The sequence below is a fragment of the Oreochromis aureus genome, linkage group 22 (assembly GCF_013358895.1).
Source record: "Oreochromis aureus strain Israel breed Guangdong linkage group 22, ZZ_aureus, whole genome shotgun sequence".
Taxonomy (NCBI): Eukaryota; Metazoa; Chordata; class Actinopteri; order Cichliformes; family Cichlidae; genus Oreochromis; species Oreochromis aureus.
Window position 1 is genome coordinate 31,427,111 of NC_052962.1, and position 20,622 is coordinate 31,447,732.

The window sequence follows — 20,622 nt, forward strand, 5'->3', positions numbered from 1 at the left end:
TGCTGTTATTAATATTTCAGTGTCAACAGACCCCTCGACACGCTGTACGTGTCATAACTTCCTGCGCTTTACTGCTGGTTCTGATTAAAGACGGCTGGAAATGAGGCTCATAAATATGCAGTTATTTCTTAAAACAGCTGGGCATGTAGTTTTCTGCACACGCTACTCCAAAAGGAGGAGTGGATTTGTTTAGAACTACTTTTCAGACGAGGATTAATACATTCTGTGAGTGTAGCATTATTTTAAAATCCTCAAAAGGTTGAAAATTGTGGCTCACTGGTGTGTTTTAGTTTTTAAATCAACAAAAGTCCCACAAATGACTCAAAAATGATTTGGTTAGTTCAGATTAATTCTTTTGTCTCCTGTGAGTGATGCAGCACATGTTTAAGCAGGAAGACTTTGTTGCTAGTTTTTTGGGGGGCGGGGATTTTTTTTTGTGGGGTTTGCTAAGAGAACTTTCAGCGTTTCCGTTCCTGTAGCTGTTCCTGCAGCCTCACCAGCACCTGCTTCAGTAGGTAAATTACTTTATTTTAAACCTTTTAACTGAATTCATTTTGAAGGGTAATTGTGAGAGGAAACAAGTAAACAGTGTAAATGTTTTCCTGTTGTTGTTGCTGCAACTGAAACCACGGCACGGCTCCCTCAAATCATAAATAGCAGCAAATAAAACAACATCAATAGAAAGACTTTAATACAGACCATCACCTCACCGCCCGCTCTGTTGAGAAAGAACAGATTTGAAATATAAAAATGTAAACAAACTGGAAGTTTGCCAGAGCAGCCATGACCAGTGAAATTCAACATCTGGGCCTCACGTCTGACTGCTCAGTTCATTTTTTAATCAGGCACTGATTGTTACCTAAAAACACACCAACCACAAATCAGCGTTCAGGTCGAGTAAAAAGAATCCCAGTGAAGTATTTTCAGCTTCAGAGCAGTAAAAAAACAGAATGTATTTCACCATTTTTAGCGACACAACGAGTGGCTTTGCTCTGCTTGCATCGGCGGTTAGTTTTCGTATCCAAAGAGCAAGAAGCAGCCGAGGTCAGCGTCAACTCGAGTTTCCCTGCTCGGATCAAATGAAAACTTTATTCTGTAGTGCACAGCAGAGGCATCCCAGAACCTGCTGCTTCAGCTGGCGTTTATACACATTGAATCACAAAAATTTCATTCCAGTTCTTTACAAAAACAGTCGTGTTGGCTTTTATCTGCTTCAAACCTCTCAGACTTCCTCTGCTGTAAATGGCTCTCGTGGACTTTGTCAAAGTAGTTCGCAAAAACGGAAGAAAAGTCTCTGCGTCGAACACGAGCTGGAAGAGGAGGATGTGAAACCTCAGGAAGTCGACCAAAGAGAGCAGGTGAGAAGCTAGTCAGAGTTCAGAGGTTAAAGGTCATTCCGAGTCTGACAGGACGATGATCTCGTCTGGGTCACACTGTGTTGCCACGTTGACCTGCAATCACACAGACAGCAGCATAAAGTATTTACTCTTCTGGAGAAACACTCGGAGTATCAGCAGAATAAAAACTTTTGTTTAAAAACATGTTGATGTTGTTGACAGACGTACCGGTGTGTCCACATCACATGACCAATGTAAGGTGACGTGGCAACAAGACACACCCTCGCTGAGCCTCAGTTTTTAACTTGTGTTAAAAGGTAAGACTTCAACTACATTCCAGGTTTTAGTGTTGAGAGGCCAAATAAAACCAGTTATGATAATTCACGCCATGCTTTTCAATGCCCTTTACTATTCATGGAAAAATTCACCTTGTCAGCCTATCACAAAATTATATGGCAACACACCATTTGGTTGCTTAGTAACAGACGAAAGTTTTGAGAGTGACATCAAAAGCGAGAACAGCAATTTTTGAGATTTGTGGCATTAAGCTCGTTTGGAGTGAAGTGGGGTTTTTTGTGTGTGTCAAAACAACGACGCAGCTACAGCTGGACAAAAAACCACCAAAGGCAGCCTTCAATGTAAACACCGTCTCCAGGTGGACAACAGGAGGAGTGATACACATTCTGTTGTCAGGCCTGTGATGTGCCCCTCTGTCTTGTGGGCAACAGGAACTAGTTTTCAGAGTGGCACAAATAATTTGTGTAAACAGATACACACTTCTGAATGTAAGTAGTTGGATAAACCTGTTTACAAAATTTGTAAAAAAAAAAAATTAAAATAAAAAAATTCTAATTTACATGTATGCATATTTAGACTTCAAGCTATAAAAATTATTTGTTAAACATTTAAACATATTTTGTAAAACCTATTTCACTTTTCACCACTTCGAGGTTTTATTTTTGTGTGTGATTTTAGGTCCATTGTGTTGATACAGTTTGTCAAAATGACAAAATAACTGTAAATTCAGACCCGTCAGGTGTTTTATTTAAAGTGTCACCCTCACTGCATCGTTTCTCTCCTGAATCGTGACTCAGCTCCTCTGGTATGAGTCCGTTTGCCCCACCTTGTTTTTCTTCGGTGGCGGTGTGGACTGCGAGCTGCTGACCACTTCCTGCGTTGGCGTGTTTGCTCGGGTGGTCTCTGGAGAGTTGCAGCTCACAACGCCCATATCCAGAGGGATGTCCGCATCACTGAGGAGAATGAAAAGAGCGGAGATCAACAAACATACAGAAAATAAATGAACCCAGAGAAATAAAACCATGAACTCAAGTTCAAAGAGCTGAAACTACAATTTAAATGAGAGCATGATCTTCAATAACTGGACATTTTCAAAGAAGTCACACATATCAATGCAGCCTCTTCTATTAGACACCATCAGTGAGAGTCTCAGATTATGAAGTGATGAACACAACAGAAATGATCTGGTAAATCTTGATACAAGCAAGAGAAATGATTTTGTGACCGAAGGTCTCCATTAGAGATCGTCTTAGGATACCATTATTAATTTCCAGTTCAACTGTTACCTCACTGGTAATTAAACATGAGTGTTTTCACACTGCCACACTTATTCTGAGATTAAATCACCACCAAGAAGTTTAATTAAGCCTGAATTTCTCATCCTGACACAGATTTGGTTATTTAATTAAAAACTAGTCAAACTTTTCACATTCTGTTTATTAAAAATATTTAAGTTCATTGTGTTCAAAAGGTGAAAGGTCTCAGCGACCCAGTAGATGCACTGATGGTTTCAAATTGAAAATGCTCCGTTGCGTCGATCTTGAACTATCGTGTTCACGCCGCCCACCCGCCCAGCAGAGCTGAAACAAAGCCTCATCAGTTTTTCATGGTGGAGGCGTAAAACTGTTCCTCCTGAGAGCAGCAGGCCTACATGCTGCTCTCCTACAGTTTTAAATATTACTATAAACACATTATAACACCTGCTTCTGCCTTCTGAACTTTGATAGTTAAGAACAGTTACAAAAGTTACAAAGCTAAAGAGTATCAAATATATTCACACTGACTTTGAGAAATAAGTCATCATTTGTTTGTTTGTATTATTACTTATCTCACAAACACATTTTCATCGTGGACTCCTGACCTCTCAGCAACAGCCTCACCTGTCGTGGATGATTAGGTTTTTCTACTCTGCGAGTTCCTTTCCTCCCACTTCCTCTTCTGGCTCCTCGTGGTTCTGGGGCTGGGCGGCGGAGACGTGCCATTGCTTGTCTGCGTGCCGCACCTTTCCACGCCGTCTTCTGGCGATGACGGAGATGCTTTCCCATTGGCTGCTGCTGCGAGGCCCGTTCCGTCTTGGTTGTAGTTTAAGAGGACGACTGACTCATGACTGGAAGAATCTGCAGGTTCCTGTAAGCTCTTGTGGTCGCCATTCGATAACGGCCTCTGGTCATCAGTCTGCATGGGCTCTGATTGGCTGGGGCTTTCTGTGGGGGAAGGGATATCAGACAGTGGAGAGATCTGGGACTTGGTCTCATCAGAAGCAGGACTCGTAACCTGCTCGTCCTCATCTTTCAAGCTTCCTTCTTCGCCTGCAGAAACGTGTCCAATCTGATCATCGTTCTGATCCTCCTTGTGGGTGCCTTCGCTCGCTTGTTCCACCTCGTTAATGTCGTCTTCCTCGTCGTCTTCTTCATCTAAAGAAAGAAGCAAAAAAGGGACATAAATATTTTCTTCTCTTATCTCTGCCCCCTTCATCTGGTCACAGTTTTTGAAATCTGATAACACTTATTTGACTGTACGAATTTATTCGTTGTTTAAAAGGGAGAAAAAAAAAGAGACCAAATAACAGCCTAAGGGAAAAAAAACAGTCTTTAATTGAGCCCAATCTGACGCATGAGTTTAAACATTGTCTGTATGAATTCTCTGTGTGTTTATGAGTCACATTAAATTGTTAATCATTCTGTTCAATAATTAAATCACATGTTACACATTATCAGCACAGTGTGGCTAACCTTAGCAGCAGTCCTAGCGGTGTCGTAAAATCTCATAAACTCACAGTTATGTTTTCATAAAATAAGAATATTTAGATCCTGGTACAGACCACAGAGGGCAGTTACCTAGATGCAAACTCCTGTGTTCTATACATGCAGCTTTTACGTGCTGGTGAACAGTGAAATTAGATTTATATCTAATTTGATGCTTGTCAGCCAATATGATGCTTCAATATAACCACATTTATTTGGTCTAACCTGGTCCATCCTGCTGAGTGCTGGCCTGGATCTCTTCCTCTATGTCTGGATCTGAGGATTCATCATCTTCATCCTCTTCCTCCTCCTCCTCAGACACGCCATTCATCTCTTCAGTTTCCACTTTTTTTCCTGACGTGCGGCCCTGAAATGCAGCAAAGGAAATTAAACAAGATTCAGAACACAAACACATGGTAAAAGGCCTGTATTTGTATAGCGCTTTACTAGTCCCTAAGGATCCCAAAGCGCTTTACACATCCAGTCATCCACCCATTCACACACTGGTGATGGCAGCTACATTGTAGCCACAGCCACCCTGGGGCGCACTGACAGAGGCGAGGCTGCCGGACACTGGCGCCACCGGGCCCTCTGACCACCACCAGTGTCTTGCCCAAGACACAACAACCGAGACTGTCCGGGGCTCGAACCGACAACCTTCCGATTACAAGACGAACTCCCAACTCTTGAGCCACGATCGCCCAAACAAACACAAAACTAAAATCTTTTATAGTCTCATAATTTCAGATTAATATGAGACAAAACTTTTGGGATTAAGTGAAACAAATAAACACTCCAGTTTCTTTGTTTTCCCCCAAACACGACTCACAGGTTTATAAATGTTTTGCTTTGTCACATTACACTTTTTCCTCACCACTATGTGTTTTATATTTCTGAGCCAGCAAATTTTACTCACATTGGCAATTTTTTATTTATCAACTCCAACACACCTCATCAGAACATGAATAAATAAATAGAAAAGGTAAAACCTATGAGTTAAATTTTACTTCTTTGATTTAGTACTTTTACAGCCCTGTGTGATTAACATACTTTCTTCCTCTGCTTTATAAGATTAAACTGTAAAATATATTGCTATTCAATACACAAGATGTACCACAAATTTTGACCTTAATTCTTTTTAGGAAATAAAGCAGATTGATGTTGACAGAAAGACATAAAATCTAATGTTTTCACACATAAAAATAAAACCAAAAGGCTGTGATGATGTTCCTCTGTTACCTCTTTGTCCTTCCTGTCTTTCTGCAGTCGTTTGTTCCTCTCCTCCTCCTCCGTGTCGTCCTGTTTCACAGCGTACTTCTTGATGACCTCCTCCAGGCTGGTTAGAGCAACTTCTCGGTTCGACCGCAGTTTCTTCAGCAGTGAGGGGTCCTTCAGAGCCGGGTCTGTGGCTAAAGAGGGAGGTGGAGGGCGGAGAGACAAGAGGATGAACAGTTACATCATGAATGACATTCCAGGTGTTTTTTTATTATTTAGATAAGATGTGGATAAAGAAAGAAAGAAGACGAATGGAAAAAGTCTGTGAGTTAGTCCTTCTAAACACGTATGAAAGGACGACCAGAGAGATAATTAAATAAAATACATTTTATTAATTATTTTTTTAAACATCAAAAACAATATAAAAACTGTCACAACTTTAAATGAGAGCAAAAATGTCAGCAGTGAGGACCTGAGCGTGTGGAGCAAACTTTAAAGTAAATTAATGAACAAATATTCATATTTTAATTCAAATCAATGCTCAAATTTGTGGCCTGTTTCTGAGTAGAAACACTTCAGTGTGCAGTCAGACAGTGAAGCCCCACACGAGCAGCAGCATTTCTCTTTATTATCTTACCAGGCTTATAAGCGTCGGTGAGGCTAGAGCCAAAGTTGTAGACGAGGTCCAGGTGACGGCGCTCCTGTATGCGGCTCCCGGTCTCTCTGAACGCCTCCTGGGCGATCTGGTTTATATGCTTCCTGGTCAAGCAGAGGTTGTGGCGATCGTTGGCACGCAACACCTGCTGGAGGATGTCCTGGTAATCAGGAGGGTTCTGTCGTACCTCGGGACTGTTGATGAAACGCTCGATCTGACAAAGAGGACAAAACTCGAATGAAAATATAGCTCCATGAAATTAAATAACCACAGATACAAAACTCTTCTGTGTGATCGCTGTGTAGTTCTGCCAGTTTGTGTTTTAATAAGCACTGCAAATAGTTCAGAAACCTCAGAAAGAAATCATTAATAGCAGCAAGAAACCAATGTTTTTATGCTTGGTGCTAATCTGTGGCTTAATCTCTTTTATACTGATGCTCACAGTTCATGTTAAATTAGAAACCGTATCAGTTTAACCAAGAATATTTGATCAGTAAATCTGAATTAGTCACGAACTAAAATGTAACCCACATGTTTCATTAGATTATACGACAGCATCAGACCTGAATTAGAATCAGGTTTAAATGCTACAGAGTTCAGAAGAGCTCAAAATAAACAGCAGTCGTGAGAGCACACAGAGCAGAACAACACATTTTCAAAAAATGAAGGGAACACTGAATTATTGCAGTGTAAGATCAAGTCATTTAAATTAAGGAAAATCAATCAGTCCAAATGGGAATCCATTTCACCTGCTTTATTTCAAATGAAAGTGTCAACCGGAGCACGGGAGAGCCATCTTTTCAGGCAATCGGAAAAATACTAACGGCCCTCAGAGCTCCCACTCAGCCTCCTATTAACTTCACCTATTATAAAAATGTTAAAATCCTACGTCACTGCATTCTTGAGTTGTAGCATTCATCCCACTGTCACCAAAGCACCTCCTCAGTGGGTCATATGATTGTTAAGGTTGTCTGTTGTCTTTGTGATTTGGCGCTGTATAAATCTGTACTGAACACGCTCACTGATATTTGAGGGTTTAGGACGTGGTGCCACAGACCGTCTCCTCATCCTTAATGACTTTTCTCTAGTTTTTCTTTTTGTCACTGGTGGCAGCTTGAAGCAGCACCTTCAGGCTGCACAGGCAGTCCAGCTTCTACATGATGTCACATCCACACAGAGTCTCAAGTATGGAGGAGATCATGGGAGACGAGCTGTTACATGAGGAATCCTTTCTGACTTTGTGTTATACCGGGACTATTGGACGTTCCTTTTTTTTTTTACTGTCATGTTTTTTCAACAGTGTATAAACACGGCATTGCCTTTGCTGTTTAATGTTTTTTGTTTGATTTTTAAATTTCTTTACGGCCCTTAAACCTTCTGCTGATAATGTCTGCCTGGAATTTTCTACGAGGAAAGCAGCACATAAACGTGAGCATGCGCAGAGACTGAAGTGTAAAACCTGAGTTAACAGACAAAGTTTAGAACCACAGTCATCATAACTGTATTTGGTTTCAACGAGGCAGTTGATGCAAAGAATCCCTGGCTCTGTTGCAGATGCGTCATAATCCACCCCTCGGGTTAGAAAGTAGCCCCGACAACATGCAGCTCACCCTCCTGTTGATCTCAGGGTAACGAGTGCTTTTGTAGGTGATTCTCTGTTCAATGGCTCGGCCTGTTAGTGTGCTGCAGCCCTTTAGTTCACACAGTTTCTCATAAATCTTCATCATCTGGAAAAAAAGGAGGAGGACACGTGAGGGAGGTGTGAGCAGCTGCCACTCAGGCTGTAGTAAACATTTACTTTTTACAGCTTTAATGTCTGTATTAGAGAGTGGAAGCCACCGAGCTGCACCACACTGGAGGCTGACCTTGCGTTTGAGTTTGTGCTCCTGGATGTATAACGAGTCCTCCGCTTCCATGTCAGTGAGACTCAGCTCAGCCTGCTGCAGGCGGCAGATCTCCTCGTTGTACACCTTCAGCAGGTTCTCCAGGTACCCTATCTGAGAGGAACACACAGGACAGACATGAATGATCAGGGATGATTTCCTACAAAAGTGTTAAACCCTAACTGTTGCTGAAAAATAAAAAAGGAGGGATATTTCATATTTTTAATAGTTTATATTTAATGGCTGCCTTAACCAGTGTACTTTGATCTGCTTTACTCTCTTTTTCCTTTTAAAATGACTGTTAATAATAATGATAATAACCGGCGACCTTCCGGTTGCAGATACGCTTCCCAACCCCCTGAGCCATGGTCGCCCCCCTCAGTTAAAAAACACTGAGGCAAATTGTGCTGTGCAAATAAAACTGTTTTTGATTATAATCCCAAGATTCATTCAACAGCAGCACCTAATCCACACTAACCTGCTTCCTGGAAGCTCTTTTAGCTTTTCTCTCCTCTTCTCGGTCTGCCTCTCTGTTCTCTTGCTGTCCTGAGGTTGAAGGCTGCTCTTCATCTGCTGCCGGCTGCACACCTTCTTCCTCCTCGTCCAGGTTACCTTTACTCTTGTTTGTACTTTCAAGCGTGACAGAGGTAGACTGAAGATCACTTGATGTTGAGGTAGAAGGCCCAGGGTCAACCTTGGAGAGGGTTTGCCTCTTCTTGATGGCATGCTGCTTGAGCACAGTACACAGTTCATTGATGTAGACAAATGTTTTAGAGCGGTTGGCCTGAGCGCGAGTCAAACATCGTCCCAAAGTGTTCCTCAACTCAACTGATGACAGGAAGTCTGGGCAGGCCTTGGAGTGCTTTGTCTGGAGGAAGGTCAAGACCTCTGGGCAGTCCTCTGTGAGGGGCCTGCAGTGCTCCACAAACTGGAGGGAAGAAAACAGAAAAAAAAGGATGAGATAAAGTAGAAAATATGATGGATAAGGAACCAAAGAGAACAACAAGGGAGTGAAAAAAACAGATGTTGCAAGACTGGTTTCAGTCAAACACACATCTGCAGTATAAAGTGGCCCAGGATTGACTTTATAGGGTGTATCTGTATATTTTCAAATAAGTAGGTAGATTTTTATGAGGAAGTTTAGATCTAAAGTTTAATATTACATACATATTTAATGCTAGCGTTTATATCCTCTCACAGTACACTCTCCAACTAAAGCAACCTCACCCACCCCATCAGTTCATTTCTTAAACAAACACAAAAAACCTGTCACTATTAACGAGACTGTCATACAAGCCAAATTAAAAAATAATAATAATTGAACATTATTTTTATTATAGTTTTTTCTTCTTCATTATTTTATTGTTATTTTATTATAGTTGTTGTTTTTTATATATCAAAATGAAATATACAAAAATGGTCTTATCAACTTTCAAATACTAAACATGTTTTTTTAAATGACTGTTTTAATAAAGTTGTTTTGCACCCAGTGGAGGAGAGCTGTAGGATGCACTTCACCTCATGCTGGGATAAACTCCATGGAACGATGTTCTGCAAAACTAGACTGCACTCAGGAATTTGCATTTACTGAATCACTATGAGACAACATATAACACATTCACCACAATACAATCCCCTCTTATTTTTAAAGCTGTGTTACTGGTGACAAGCGAGCTGTGGACCTTCCTGTGTTTCCCCTACAGGTGTGGTAAAGACCACCAGCTGCAGTCTAGAAGTGCAGTTGATCTGCTCAATGAGGAACTAACTGATGACACCACTGAGTTTCCCACAGTATTATTTGGGAAACATGGATCATCTCACTTGTTAATTTGATTTAAAAGTCAACATTTAAATATATCATGTTTCAACAATTAGCCTAGAAACACACAGATAAGATTTTAAGTCAATGTCACCCAGACAGAAAACTGAGCATTTAGAGTAATATGAAGTCTGAAGTCCGATACACATGAAATACTTCTGCATAAATGTCATTATTTTAAGTTCTGGTCATGTTTAACATGAACTTTGGAACATCATATAAACTCACCTCAGTGAACAACTTCTGATTCTCTGCCTGCAGACACTGCGTGGTCTTCTTCGCTGTAGCGAAGGGTGACTGGGTAATGTGTGTGGGCACTGGCTGCTGAGCTTTGAGCGGCGAGACATTTTTGGCTTGAAGGTCAGGGCTTGATTTGGAGGCAGAGGAGGAGGGCTGAGGACTCTCTTCTTCTTTGTCTTCCTCATCAAGCACAATGATTTTATCTGCCATCCAGGCAGGAGCCACCGCCATCCAAAACGCCGGCTTTCTAAAATACAAACAGGCAGAATGAGACCAGAACAGAATGACACACAAGCATCAGAACTTCAGTGTTTTCAAGATCTGTACGATATTTACATTGGCACAAAGAAAAAAGTGACAGATTCTGGCCATGTGGGCACTTCTGATTATTTAAATACCAAAGCAGGGACCTGCACTGTGAACCGGGTTCAACAAACCCAGGATATTTTTATCTGGTTTCAAAGAGAACCAGTTTCAGGTCATATTCACATGAAAGATCTGAAACAAAGACAAGTCTAATGACTGCAGAGTGACTCCCTTTACAAATTATGATGTCAGAACACAAAATGAAGAGTAACACACAGTAAGGCTGAAAGCACCACAGCTGCCACAGATAGAATTACTGTGTTTCTGTACGAGGAAATGTTTCAAAAGTGCTACATTAATGTGTGGAAAAGTCCAATATCAAAAAAGTCAATTTAAAGTCAGGAACGAAAGCTGAACACATGCATTTGTGCGCATTAACAAAGCTGTCACTTTCACAGCTCCACCATAAAGACACAGGAGGATCTGAAGTATAATTACAATTTTTTAGTTTGTAAAATCAACACTATAGTGTGCAGATGTGTGTGAGACAGTTTCAGCTGCACCCACGTATAAAGGAATGAAATAATTTAAACATTGCTTGCAGTGAAAAGGGAAAAAGCAGGAATAAAGCTGCGTATAAAAATCCATATTTTTTACTGATGCTCAGTAGGTACTGGTTTTCTATATGTATGCTACTCTTCTTTAACAAAACCTACTGTGGATCAGCATAGTTACCTGATAATAGATGAAGCACCTTTGAAAGGTTTAAAAACGGGGTTAACCTGAAGTCCCCTCACTATGCCCCAAATCCTGCTTCATAGAAGAGGCCCCTGGTTAGGTTCATGGCATCTGTTATCAAAGTCGTACGTTGTTTAAATCAGCTCTGACTGAGGATCCCTCATATTGGGATTAAAAAAAAAAACAGTTTAATCTGAGCAAATAGCTTCCTGAAACAGGGGCATGATCACTCAAATTCCCAAGCTGGGTAATGGATTTCTGGAATGACTGCCAAAATACCTTTGTGGCCCTCAGAAGTCTCCAAAGTCATGTCAGTTGACTGCTTTCAACAATGTCCCGTTGCCTAGACAATTCATCTGAGGATGTGTGAACCTGAGATTTACATGCCACCATTTTCTATCATCAGTTAAACTTCAACAACTGGAAGGCAGACTCCTGCGTCCATATTAGAGCCTTAACACAGAAGCATCGAGTTTGTGAATTTGATGCTTCATTTAGGGCTACAGAAGCCGGCTGATCAGCGTTATCGTTTCGCTGTGTTTACTCGGAAAATAGGAAAACAAACAGGGGATAGCAGTTTCCAAACACATGAAAGTGAAACTAATCACGATGACACAGACAGCACATTACAGGTGGAAAACTTAAGACAGAAGGTTAAATAAAGCACGCCCACGCACACCGTAATAATGAGACAGTAGGATACACACCGACCTGTTCTTTACGAGCTGCTGGAGTTGACAACGAAACAAGAAAACGTTGCACCGCCGCAGGACATCACAACACTCCAGTTAGTTAGCTGACGTTAGCTCTGGAGGCTAGTTAGCATTCGGACTTTTCTAAGTAAAAAAATAACCTGCCAGAAAAAAAGTCGAGTTACGCTCTCATCGCCTCGTGAACCGGATAAACAAACCCGAGATAACCTCTAATCTCGTTCGTTTTTATCAGACTGGATCTTCTTCATCAAAACAATGCCCCTTCACTTAGCTGTGCTATCGAATCGAGATCGAAAATGTACCCGCTAAACTCCGCTCAACATCAACGCCTCTGATTGGACGACAGATTCGTGACGATGAGTAATGCCATTTCCCATTGGACAGCTGCTGACGTGTACCGTTGATGTAAATTTTTATTACTATTGTTATTATTTCTTTGAATGTACTTGATTGACTTTATAAAGCTTCTTTAATTGTTTTACATTTAGTACTTTTATATTTTGAACTTTTATCAGATTTACTGTTATTTTGTGTTTAAGTTCAATGTGAGATTCAGAATGGGGAAGAAAGATGGTTTAAGCTACTTTCAACGTGGTAGGGGGGTTAGAGCCAGTCTGAGTCTGAATATTTTAGAAAATGCTGATCTGCTTGGATTTTACCACACTACTTTACCAAACTACACAGCAGAAGATTGGAAAAACGTTTTCTGCTCTGACAAGTCTTGATTTGTGCTGTAACATTCAGATGGTAGGATCAGAATTTAGGGTCAACAACATCAAAGTATGGATCATCCTGTCTGTCTACAGTTCGGGCTGGTGATGGGGTATAATTTTCCTGATGAACCTCGGGCCCTTGTTACAAAGTATTGTTTAGACACCATCGGCTCCCTGAGTATTGTTGCTAACCATTTCCATCCCTTTGTTACCAGTGTACCCATTTTTAAATGGCTGGTTCCAGCAGACTTATGCACTATGCCATAAAGCTCAAAACATTGCAAACTGGTTTCTTGTACATGAGGATAAGTTCACTGTACATGAATGGCCTCCACAGTCACCAAGTTGCAATCAAATAGAGCAATTCTGGGATGTAGCAGAACGAGAGAGACATGCCATGGACACTGTGTGATGCTAACATGTAAATATGGACCAGAATCTCAAAAGAATATTTGCAGCACCTTATTGAATCTATTCCATGTAGAATTAAAGCAGCTCTGAGGACAAAAAAGTATTTAACCCAGTATTATTAAGGTGTACCTATTGAAGTGACGAGTGAGTATGAGTGAATGCGTGGTTTAAAGTGTGTATAAGAGCGTGAGAGAGTGTTTAACAAGAAGAGGACTTATTTGGTGTGTTTCAAGAGATTTTTTTTTATTTAATTAAAATTCAGAGTCCGTTTAAATCAGATGCTAATTTAAAATCTTCCTTACAGCAGAATTTTGTGCTCTGTTTGTAAAATCTCCATTTCAGTCACAGATTTAATGTTTATTAGCCCGGGCAAGCATGTGATGAAGAAAAATACAAACACACCTAAAAACAATATGAAAACAGAAATACAATCTCCATATTTACAAAAAGGACAAAAATAAGACGGACAATTTGAACAGTCTATTATTATTATTATAAATATTATTTTTAAAATAATGAGTCTATTATTCGTCTAATTATTTTTACTTAATTAAAACAGCATTTCCTTTTCTTTATAAACCAACAAATACAGTCCGATCTCTGGTTCCAAAAAGTGTGAGTTAATGAGGTTTTTAGACAGACGGGAACATCGAATGGAAGGATTAACCTTTAAAAAACAGAAGCTGATGTTTCAACACATCACTCCAAACTTCCTCTCATAGTTTTTCTTTCCAGTGTTTGTGACGACATATAAACCATAAACAGAGGAAAGCAAAACCACACAGCTCTATAAAGAAAGATTAAAGAATCGTAACAAGAAACGAGTTTGCACTGAGCATCTTCGAGATATCCCTGTCCCTTTCTAAAGAACAAAAAGCTGAATCCAAACGTTTTATAATAAACAAATTTGCATAAAACATACAAGTTTACCTCCAAACCAGAGCAGTAAAAAAAAGAAAAGAAAAAGCAATAATCTGTCCCATGAACATGTGGAAAGCCCCTCCTGAAATCCCATCAAACATATCGAATGGATTAATGCCACTGATGGTCAGTCGCCTTCTTTCACCTTCACTTCTCTTTCTGTGATGGGAAAAAATTGTAAAATTAAATTCAGAGGAGACACCAAGAAGCACCACGTCCAGGGTGATGAAACATACAGTAGGTAAATAAATTAATAAGAGATTTCTGTAAACACATTTCAATGTTTGTCTGCAGTAAATATAAGAGTGACATTACCTTATCTTGTTTATCAGCCTCAGCTGAGCCTATTTACAGAGAAATACAAATTAAAAAACAAAAAGTCAGGCACAGAGTTTAATAAACATCTTACTTTTGAAACACATTACACATTCTTTTTTATTTGATCCAAAAGGTAACAAGATTTTCTCCAGCTTGAAATGATTAAAAATAAATTCAATACACATTAAAACTGTTGGAAGATATTTTTGTGTCAATATTTGCTACCTGAGCTGGTAAACGTCCACGAGACAAACTTGATGAGCCCATAAAGCACCAGCGCCACGCCGACCATCGCCATAGAGTCCTCGATGGACGGAGAACTGAACCCTGAAAAGGAAAAAAGATCGTTAGGATTTATCTGATCTGAATAGGTTTGTTAATATCAGTTAAATCATTCTTACAGTACTATGCAAATGTTTTAGGCAGGTGTGAAAAAATGCTGTAAACAAAGAATGCTTTCAAAAATATAAATGATTGTTTATTGGCCCCAAATGTATTCTGCAGCAGAACAACGACCCCAAACATACAGCCAAAGTCATTAAGAACTATCTTCAGTGTAAAGAGAACAAGAAGTACTGGAAGTGATGGTACGGCCCCCACAGAGCCCTGATCAACATCATCGAGTGTGTCTGGGATTACATGAAGAGACAGAAGAATGTGATGAAGCCAACATCCACAGAAGATCTGTGTTTAGTTCTCCAAGATGTTTGGAACAACCTACCAGCCGAGTTCCTTCAAAAACTGTGTGCAAGTGTACCAAGAAGAAGGCAAAGGGTGGTCACAGCAAATATTGATTTGATTTAGATTTCTCTTTTGTTCATTCACTGCATTTCATTGATTGATGAAAATAGATAATTATCACTTCCATTTTTGAAAGCATTCTTTGTTTACAGCTGCCTAAAACGTTTGCACAGTATTATATATACTTCAATATTAAACCTTTAAGAGTTATTTCACCAAGCCCTTCCCATGTTTGTCACCCAACTGAGCCATTTCAGGTACTAACAGGAGTCAATTTTTAATGGCTCTCATGGTGTTTATCATATCTGTGCTGCTTCATTCATCTATAACAGATATACTAAAATGTTCTAATGTCATTAATTATTACTTTAATGCAACAGTTCAGGTAAGTCTGAAGGTTTGTGGTGCAGTAAATCTACTACTTTAGCTCTGTTTTTAGAAATAAAATATCACAGTGGGTCATAAATGGTACTACATGGTTACTTGGTGATTAACAAAAACAGACTGTTTTAAATCCAGAAGCTGGTGATTCAAACTGTTTACTTAAATCTAAGAATGTGTCAAACTACAATAACTCAAAAGTTATCCAGGTAAACGTGTTTCAAGATTATTCAAATAGTTAAATATTTAGTCATTTATATGTGATACTAACCTAATAAGCCGCATTTAAAGGAAAGTGTTTTATTAGTGGAAATATCTTTTCTTATATCAGTTTCACTTCTATACTATTCTACCTTTCTTCTCTCTATTTCACCATTAGTACCTTCTCCAGGTGTATAAAAACTGCTTTAACTTGACATAAACTGAGGTGTTAATTTGCTTGCTTGTCTTCCAGGTTTGCTTCACATTACCGATGACATTGAGGGTCACGCTGGTCCGTCTCGTGCCTCCAGCGTGGGCGGCCACACAGGTGAGCTCCCCTCCTCTGCCCAGGTCCAGCTTAGAGGTGTCGATCTCGAGCCGGGAGGTCTGGCTGAAGGTGCGGTCCCAGGCCTGCCTGTGGCCCGTTACGCTGAATGAATCCAGGGTCTTGGACTTCCCGTCGGCACCTTTAATCTCCCAGCTGAACTCCACGGGGAGGGGCGCAAAGCCGGACGCTTCACACTGGACGTTTATAGTCTGACCTGGAACAGCGAGGGGCAGGGGGGAGGGGTGGATGGAGAGGGATGGAGGTTCTGGGTGGAGAGAGGAGCAGAAAAACATGATGAAGTTAAAAGTTAAATCTGGAGTTTTTACAGAGCTGAGTGTTTATTTTAAACACATCTGCTTATTTTAGTGAAACAAACATGTGCGTAATGCTCCAGAAATACATTTTCCTCACCTTCAATCTCAAGGTCCAGCGCCACCTGAGCGAGCAGGTGTGGCAGATACACCGTGCAGATGTACGTCCCAGAGTGAAGCACTTTAGCCTCCTGCAGGAGCAGGGATGCGTTTCCTTTCTCGTGCAAAGCCTCAAAGTCCAGCGTGGCTCCTTCTTCCTGCGTGTCGGCGAGGCGGTCAGTCTTCCCGTCGTAAGCCAGAATCAGCCGTCCGCGGCCTCTGAACTGGTACCGCCACTCAACGGCGAATCCAGCCCCATACAGAGGAGAGGAAGGGTTAATCCAAAAGCCGCAGTCCAGCTGCACGGGCTCCCCGAGTCTGGACTTTACTGAGACCGTTTTAGTCGTCACGCTCAGGATCACTGAGGAAACAGAGTCAGACCGACACATGTGAGATAATAAACTTTTATAATTGTGGGCCAATTAATTTATTGATCTGTGAACTCCCAGATATAAATGTGTTGGGTTAAAATTAAATCATTACCACTGTGCTCTTTAGATCCTGTGGGGGCGCGGGTGATAGTAGAGATGCCCAGCTGTTCGTTGAGGCCCTGAAATGCGGATGAAAACCACTCAGCCTGCAGGTACACGGGGCTGAGGCCAGACTCTGTGAGCGAGGAAACCCAGTCCAGGCTGGAGGGCTGCGGCAGGAAGGGGTTGATCTCACACTGGGGCTTCGTCACGGAGCCTCTGGGAGGGTTGAGCGAGCGGTGGCAGAGGGTGCCAGCCGGGTCTGAGAAACAGGAGTCACAAAGGTCCTGATTACACAACATGTAAGAAGTTCTGAGACACTCAATCTGGTTATAAATAAAAGAAAATAAGATGAACAGCAGCCTGATCTTAAGGAGCAGATGATGTAGAGACCAACACATATTAGATCTGCTTAGATGTAAAATTGAAATCAGTGTTTTTTGTGATTTAAAGGTGCACAAACATATCAAGTCAATAATTTAACCCACGTTAACAATAGTAACACAGTTTGTGGTATTACAATTTTTACCTAATTTCATTTTTTTCTTTTGGTTTTTCTTTTCTATTTTTTGTATAGTTTGTGTACGTGTTGCTCAGTTTTATGTATTCAAAGGCCCAAATGGGACAGTTATGGCAAATTATTTTATGCTGTAAATGTTGTGGAGGGTGGTTTGTGTTACATACCTGTCCCTATACAAATGTGCCTTTAACCTACACATTTGAAAATACATAACAAATAAATCTTAAAAAAAAAGATGGTTTGGTCAATGATGGAATCCATAAAAATACAAGAAGAAAAATATAGAACATGCAGGGATACTGAGAATACCTGTTTAGGTTTATTATCTGAATTGTTATGTAATCATAATATTTAATAACACAAAGAGAAATGTTGATTGAGTCAAACTACCAGCCAAGGAAATACATGTTTTGTACACTTGATGAACGAAATACACACTTTATGTTTGGTAACTTTTAACCATCAAAATACTTCAGTGGCTAAAATGAGCAGCTGGGATGTTTTATAGAGGAAAACTTGGTCTATATGTGTTTATTACACACTTCCAGACAAAGAAAGTCAGCGCCTACACTTCACTTCACTAAGTCCCTTCCACTGGACTGCAGGTTCAGTAACCCTGTGTGCCCAAAAATATGAGGTCAGTTGATCACCTGACTATTACTAAATGACCTTTTTTCCCATCAGTGGGATTTTTGCTGTGACTTATCAAAATGATGCCACAGCGAAGGAATGGAGCCATCATAATTTATGACGACGAAATGTTAGTGTGACTTTGAGCTACAGAACTTATTTCACTAAGCTGGATTGTATTTGACCCATTCTGCTGATTCTGTATTTAGATAATTTGACCACACTAACTTTAAACAGATGCACACAGGTGAATGTAAAACAGCAGAGTGCACACTGTACGCTCTCTCTCTCTCCTACATACAGACACATGTGTGGTTAAACATCCTCTTCTCTGTCTTCTTTAACTAACCGATCACAGAGTAGACTCTTTCGGGGTTGATGTCTTTAGGAGCGCGCTGGGACTCGTCATTCTGGCCGTCTGCTTCGGTTCTGATGTGAAGCAGGGATTTTTCTTGGGTCGTAGCTCCAGTTAAACCTCCTCCTCGTCCTGCCTTCTCCTGCACAAACCAGCACTCCAACACCGGACAGCTGCTGCTGCAGGCTTCAGACAAGAGAGTTTAACAGGAGATTAATGAGCAATAAAAATATCAGACCACATTATAATATGCCATTATGTTTCCTGATATTAGCCAATTAGTTTGTTGTGCAAACTGTCTTTTCAAACTCAACCAATAAATGAGGAATTGGACTTATTGAAACAGAAAATTAAAACAAGTGTAACATCTTTCATGAAGTCCAGTTTAAAATGACAGTTAAAAGTAAAAGTAAAAGTCCAGTTTTGTCAGGCGACCCATAAATGTTGTACTTAACTGTTTCCACCCCTTCAGTGTTTTGCTTTTGCTTTATGACTCCTTTATATTTTTTTTTATTGTACCTACTTCATAACCAATCCAGACCTTTTTGGCCACTTAAAGTATCTGTATTGAACTGTTTTTATATTTGTTGCAATTTCCATATACGATATTGTCCATATACCCCTGAAAGAACCGAAAGAGCAAAAATGAGCTTGACTAGCTTAGCTTACCTTGACATATTTAATGTCCATGACACTTTTTAACTGGATATATAAAGGATCATTTTGCCTGATGCAAGATGACTGTATATCATTCATGAGGGATGCAACTGACTATGTTTCACATATTAAAGGCCAACAAGTCATTTACAGCAGTTTAAATACGGATGATCACTTTTGGCAAATACCGGAAATCACTTTTGGGCAGACGATCACTTTTTGGGCACGAAAAGAGGCGTGCACCACTCGCTCAGGGTTTCACGCAGAACTCCATGTTAAGGACGTAATAATTTTCGGTTATTTGCGTTAAATGTAATCATGCATACACCTATAACATTCACTTACACGTTTTAAGACGCATTTGGGCATTATTTTAAATTCGGCTTGCACAAGGGTCATCAAATATGAACTTTACTATGTTTAATTACAGTTAAACTTGACGTTATAGTCCAAGTTGTTTTGGACATTTTCAAGCAGCTGTTTTGCAACTTTTGGATCTTACTGAACAGTCAGAGGACTTGTATGTACATAGAAATGGCTTTCTTTCATGTACGGTTCATATTAGTAGCACAGCATGCATAGATGTATTTTTGTTTGTCAGACCAGCAGAGCAAAAATGAGCTCGACTAGCTTACCTTGAATAAAGCAGGTAACGGCGATCAGAGAGAGTTTGTAGATGGTAGATAATTCCGCCATGTTTATCCGTGTTTCTTCACAGACAGGTACCCTCGTTTAGCTGCAACCAAACGGACTAAACAAGGTTTAGAGATGGCTGGTTTTCCCCTTCAAGTCCGAGATCAAGTTTAGTTTCACTTTCACATAAAGACGAGTCTCAGGGCTAGCTAGGAAAAACACAAAACAGGCCATAATTTTAAAATATATCAGCGTTTGGCTGTCATAAGACAAAGTCTACATATGCAAGATTAAACGAAGTAACTAACTAAACTTAAAAATACAGCTTTTACAAGAGCTTAAAAGAATACGTCTTAAAAATTACATTGAGAAATACTGCCATCCGACTGCTAGATGGCGCCCTCTGCCAAACAATAATCCAACAGCACATGGTGGCGTAACGTGCACCCTCTATATAAAGTTTTCATTTGGTTCCTCAGGCTTTACACCCCTCCCCCAAAAATAAAAAAATAAAAACAGCTGAGCTTAATCATAGTTTGGATTCTCAGACGGGTTTATGTGCAGCATGGATGCTTTAATCATGAAAAGCAGGAGGTTATAACTTCAAGTAATTGCATGTGAGAGGCAGTAAGTCTGTGAGGGCAGAGGTCAGATAAGGACAAGAGAAACAGAAACGATAAAAAGTCTTACAATCTAATCATGCGGCCTCTGTTTTAACTTATTATTATTATTTCTGTTGTTGTTATCAATTCCACTCTGATATGGCTAAAATTTTAGGGATATTAATCACTGACAGTTTTATTTGTTTACCACTTCAGGAACGTTGCAGAACCAGGAAGGCAAGAAGCTTTAAAGTCCTGGCGCTCTTTCTTGGTTTGTGTGCCAACACAAACCAAGAATCACACCAGATTACGTGTCATAAACACAGCAGACTAATCACGTGGTTTCCTGGAAGGAAGCACAAATGGCTGTGGTTTTTGAATCTA

General features: G+C 40.2%; 2 protein-coding genes across 4 annotated transcripts; both read right to left on the reverse strand.

The window, feature by feature from the left end:
- Positions 1 to 674: 674 nt before the first annotated feature.
- daxx (death-domain associated protein) lies at positions 675 to 12,268 on the reverse strand. Of its 3 annotated transcripts, XR_005609879.1 has the most exons (12): positions 11,946 to 12,267; positions 10,179 to 10,437; positions 8,961 to 9,059; positions 8,610 to 8,858; positions 8,114 to 8,245; positions 7,859 to 7,975; positions 6,231 to 6,462; positions 5,618 to 5,787; positions 4,604 to 4,745; positions 3,515 to 4,048; positions 2,461 to 2,587; positions 675 to 1,451 (listed from the first exon to the last, which is right to left on the reverse strand). XR_005609879.1 is itself a non-coding variant. In XM_039605796.1 (11 exons), the coding sequence occupies exons 2-11, from the start codon at positions 10,419 to 10,421 to the stop codon at positions 1,392 to 1,394; spliced, it is 2,064 nt and encodes a 687-aa protein (XP_039461730.1). In that variant the 5' UTR covers positions 10,422 to 10,437; positions 11,946 to 12,268; the 3' UTR covers positions 675 to 1,391. The 3 variants fall into 3 exon arrangements, 1 of the variants encoding a protein (XP_039461730.1); XR_005609878.1 differs by having other exon boundaries at positions 8,610 to 9,059; XM_039605796.1 differs by having other exon boundaries at positions 2,461 to 2,494; positions 3,565 to 4,048; positions 8,610 to 9,059; positions 11,946 to 12,268.
- Positions 12,269 to 13,293: 1,025 nt separating this feature from the next.
- On the reverse strand, positions 13,294 to 20,079 carry tapbp.1 (TAP binding protein (tapasin), tandem duplicate 1). The gene is made up of 9 exons (XM_039606148.1): positions 20,001 to 20,079; positions 19,639 to 19,845; positions 18,341 to 18,532; positions 16,855 to 17,103; positions 16,373 to 16,732; positions 15,903 to 16,226; positions 14,536 to 14,637; positions 14,308 to 14,336; positions 13,294 to 14,151 (listed from the first exon to the last, which is right to left on the reverse strand). The coding sequence occupies exons 2-9, from the start codon at positions 19,697 to 19,699 to the stop codon at positions 14,140 to 14,142; spliced, it is 1,329 nt and encodes a 442-aa protein (XP_039462082.1). The 5' UTR covers positions 19,700 to 19,845; positions 20,001 to 20,079; the 3' UTR covers positions 13,294 to 14,139.
- Positions 20,080 to 20,622: the final 543 nt, after the last annotated feature.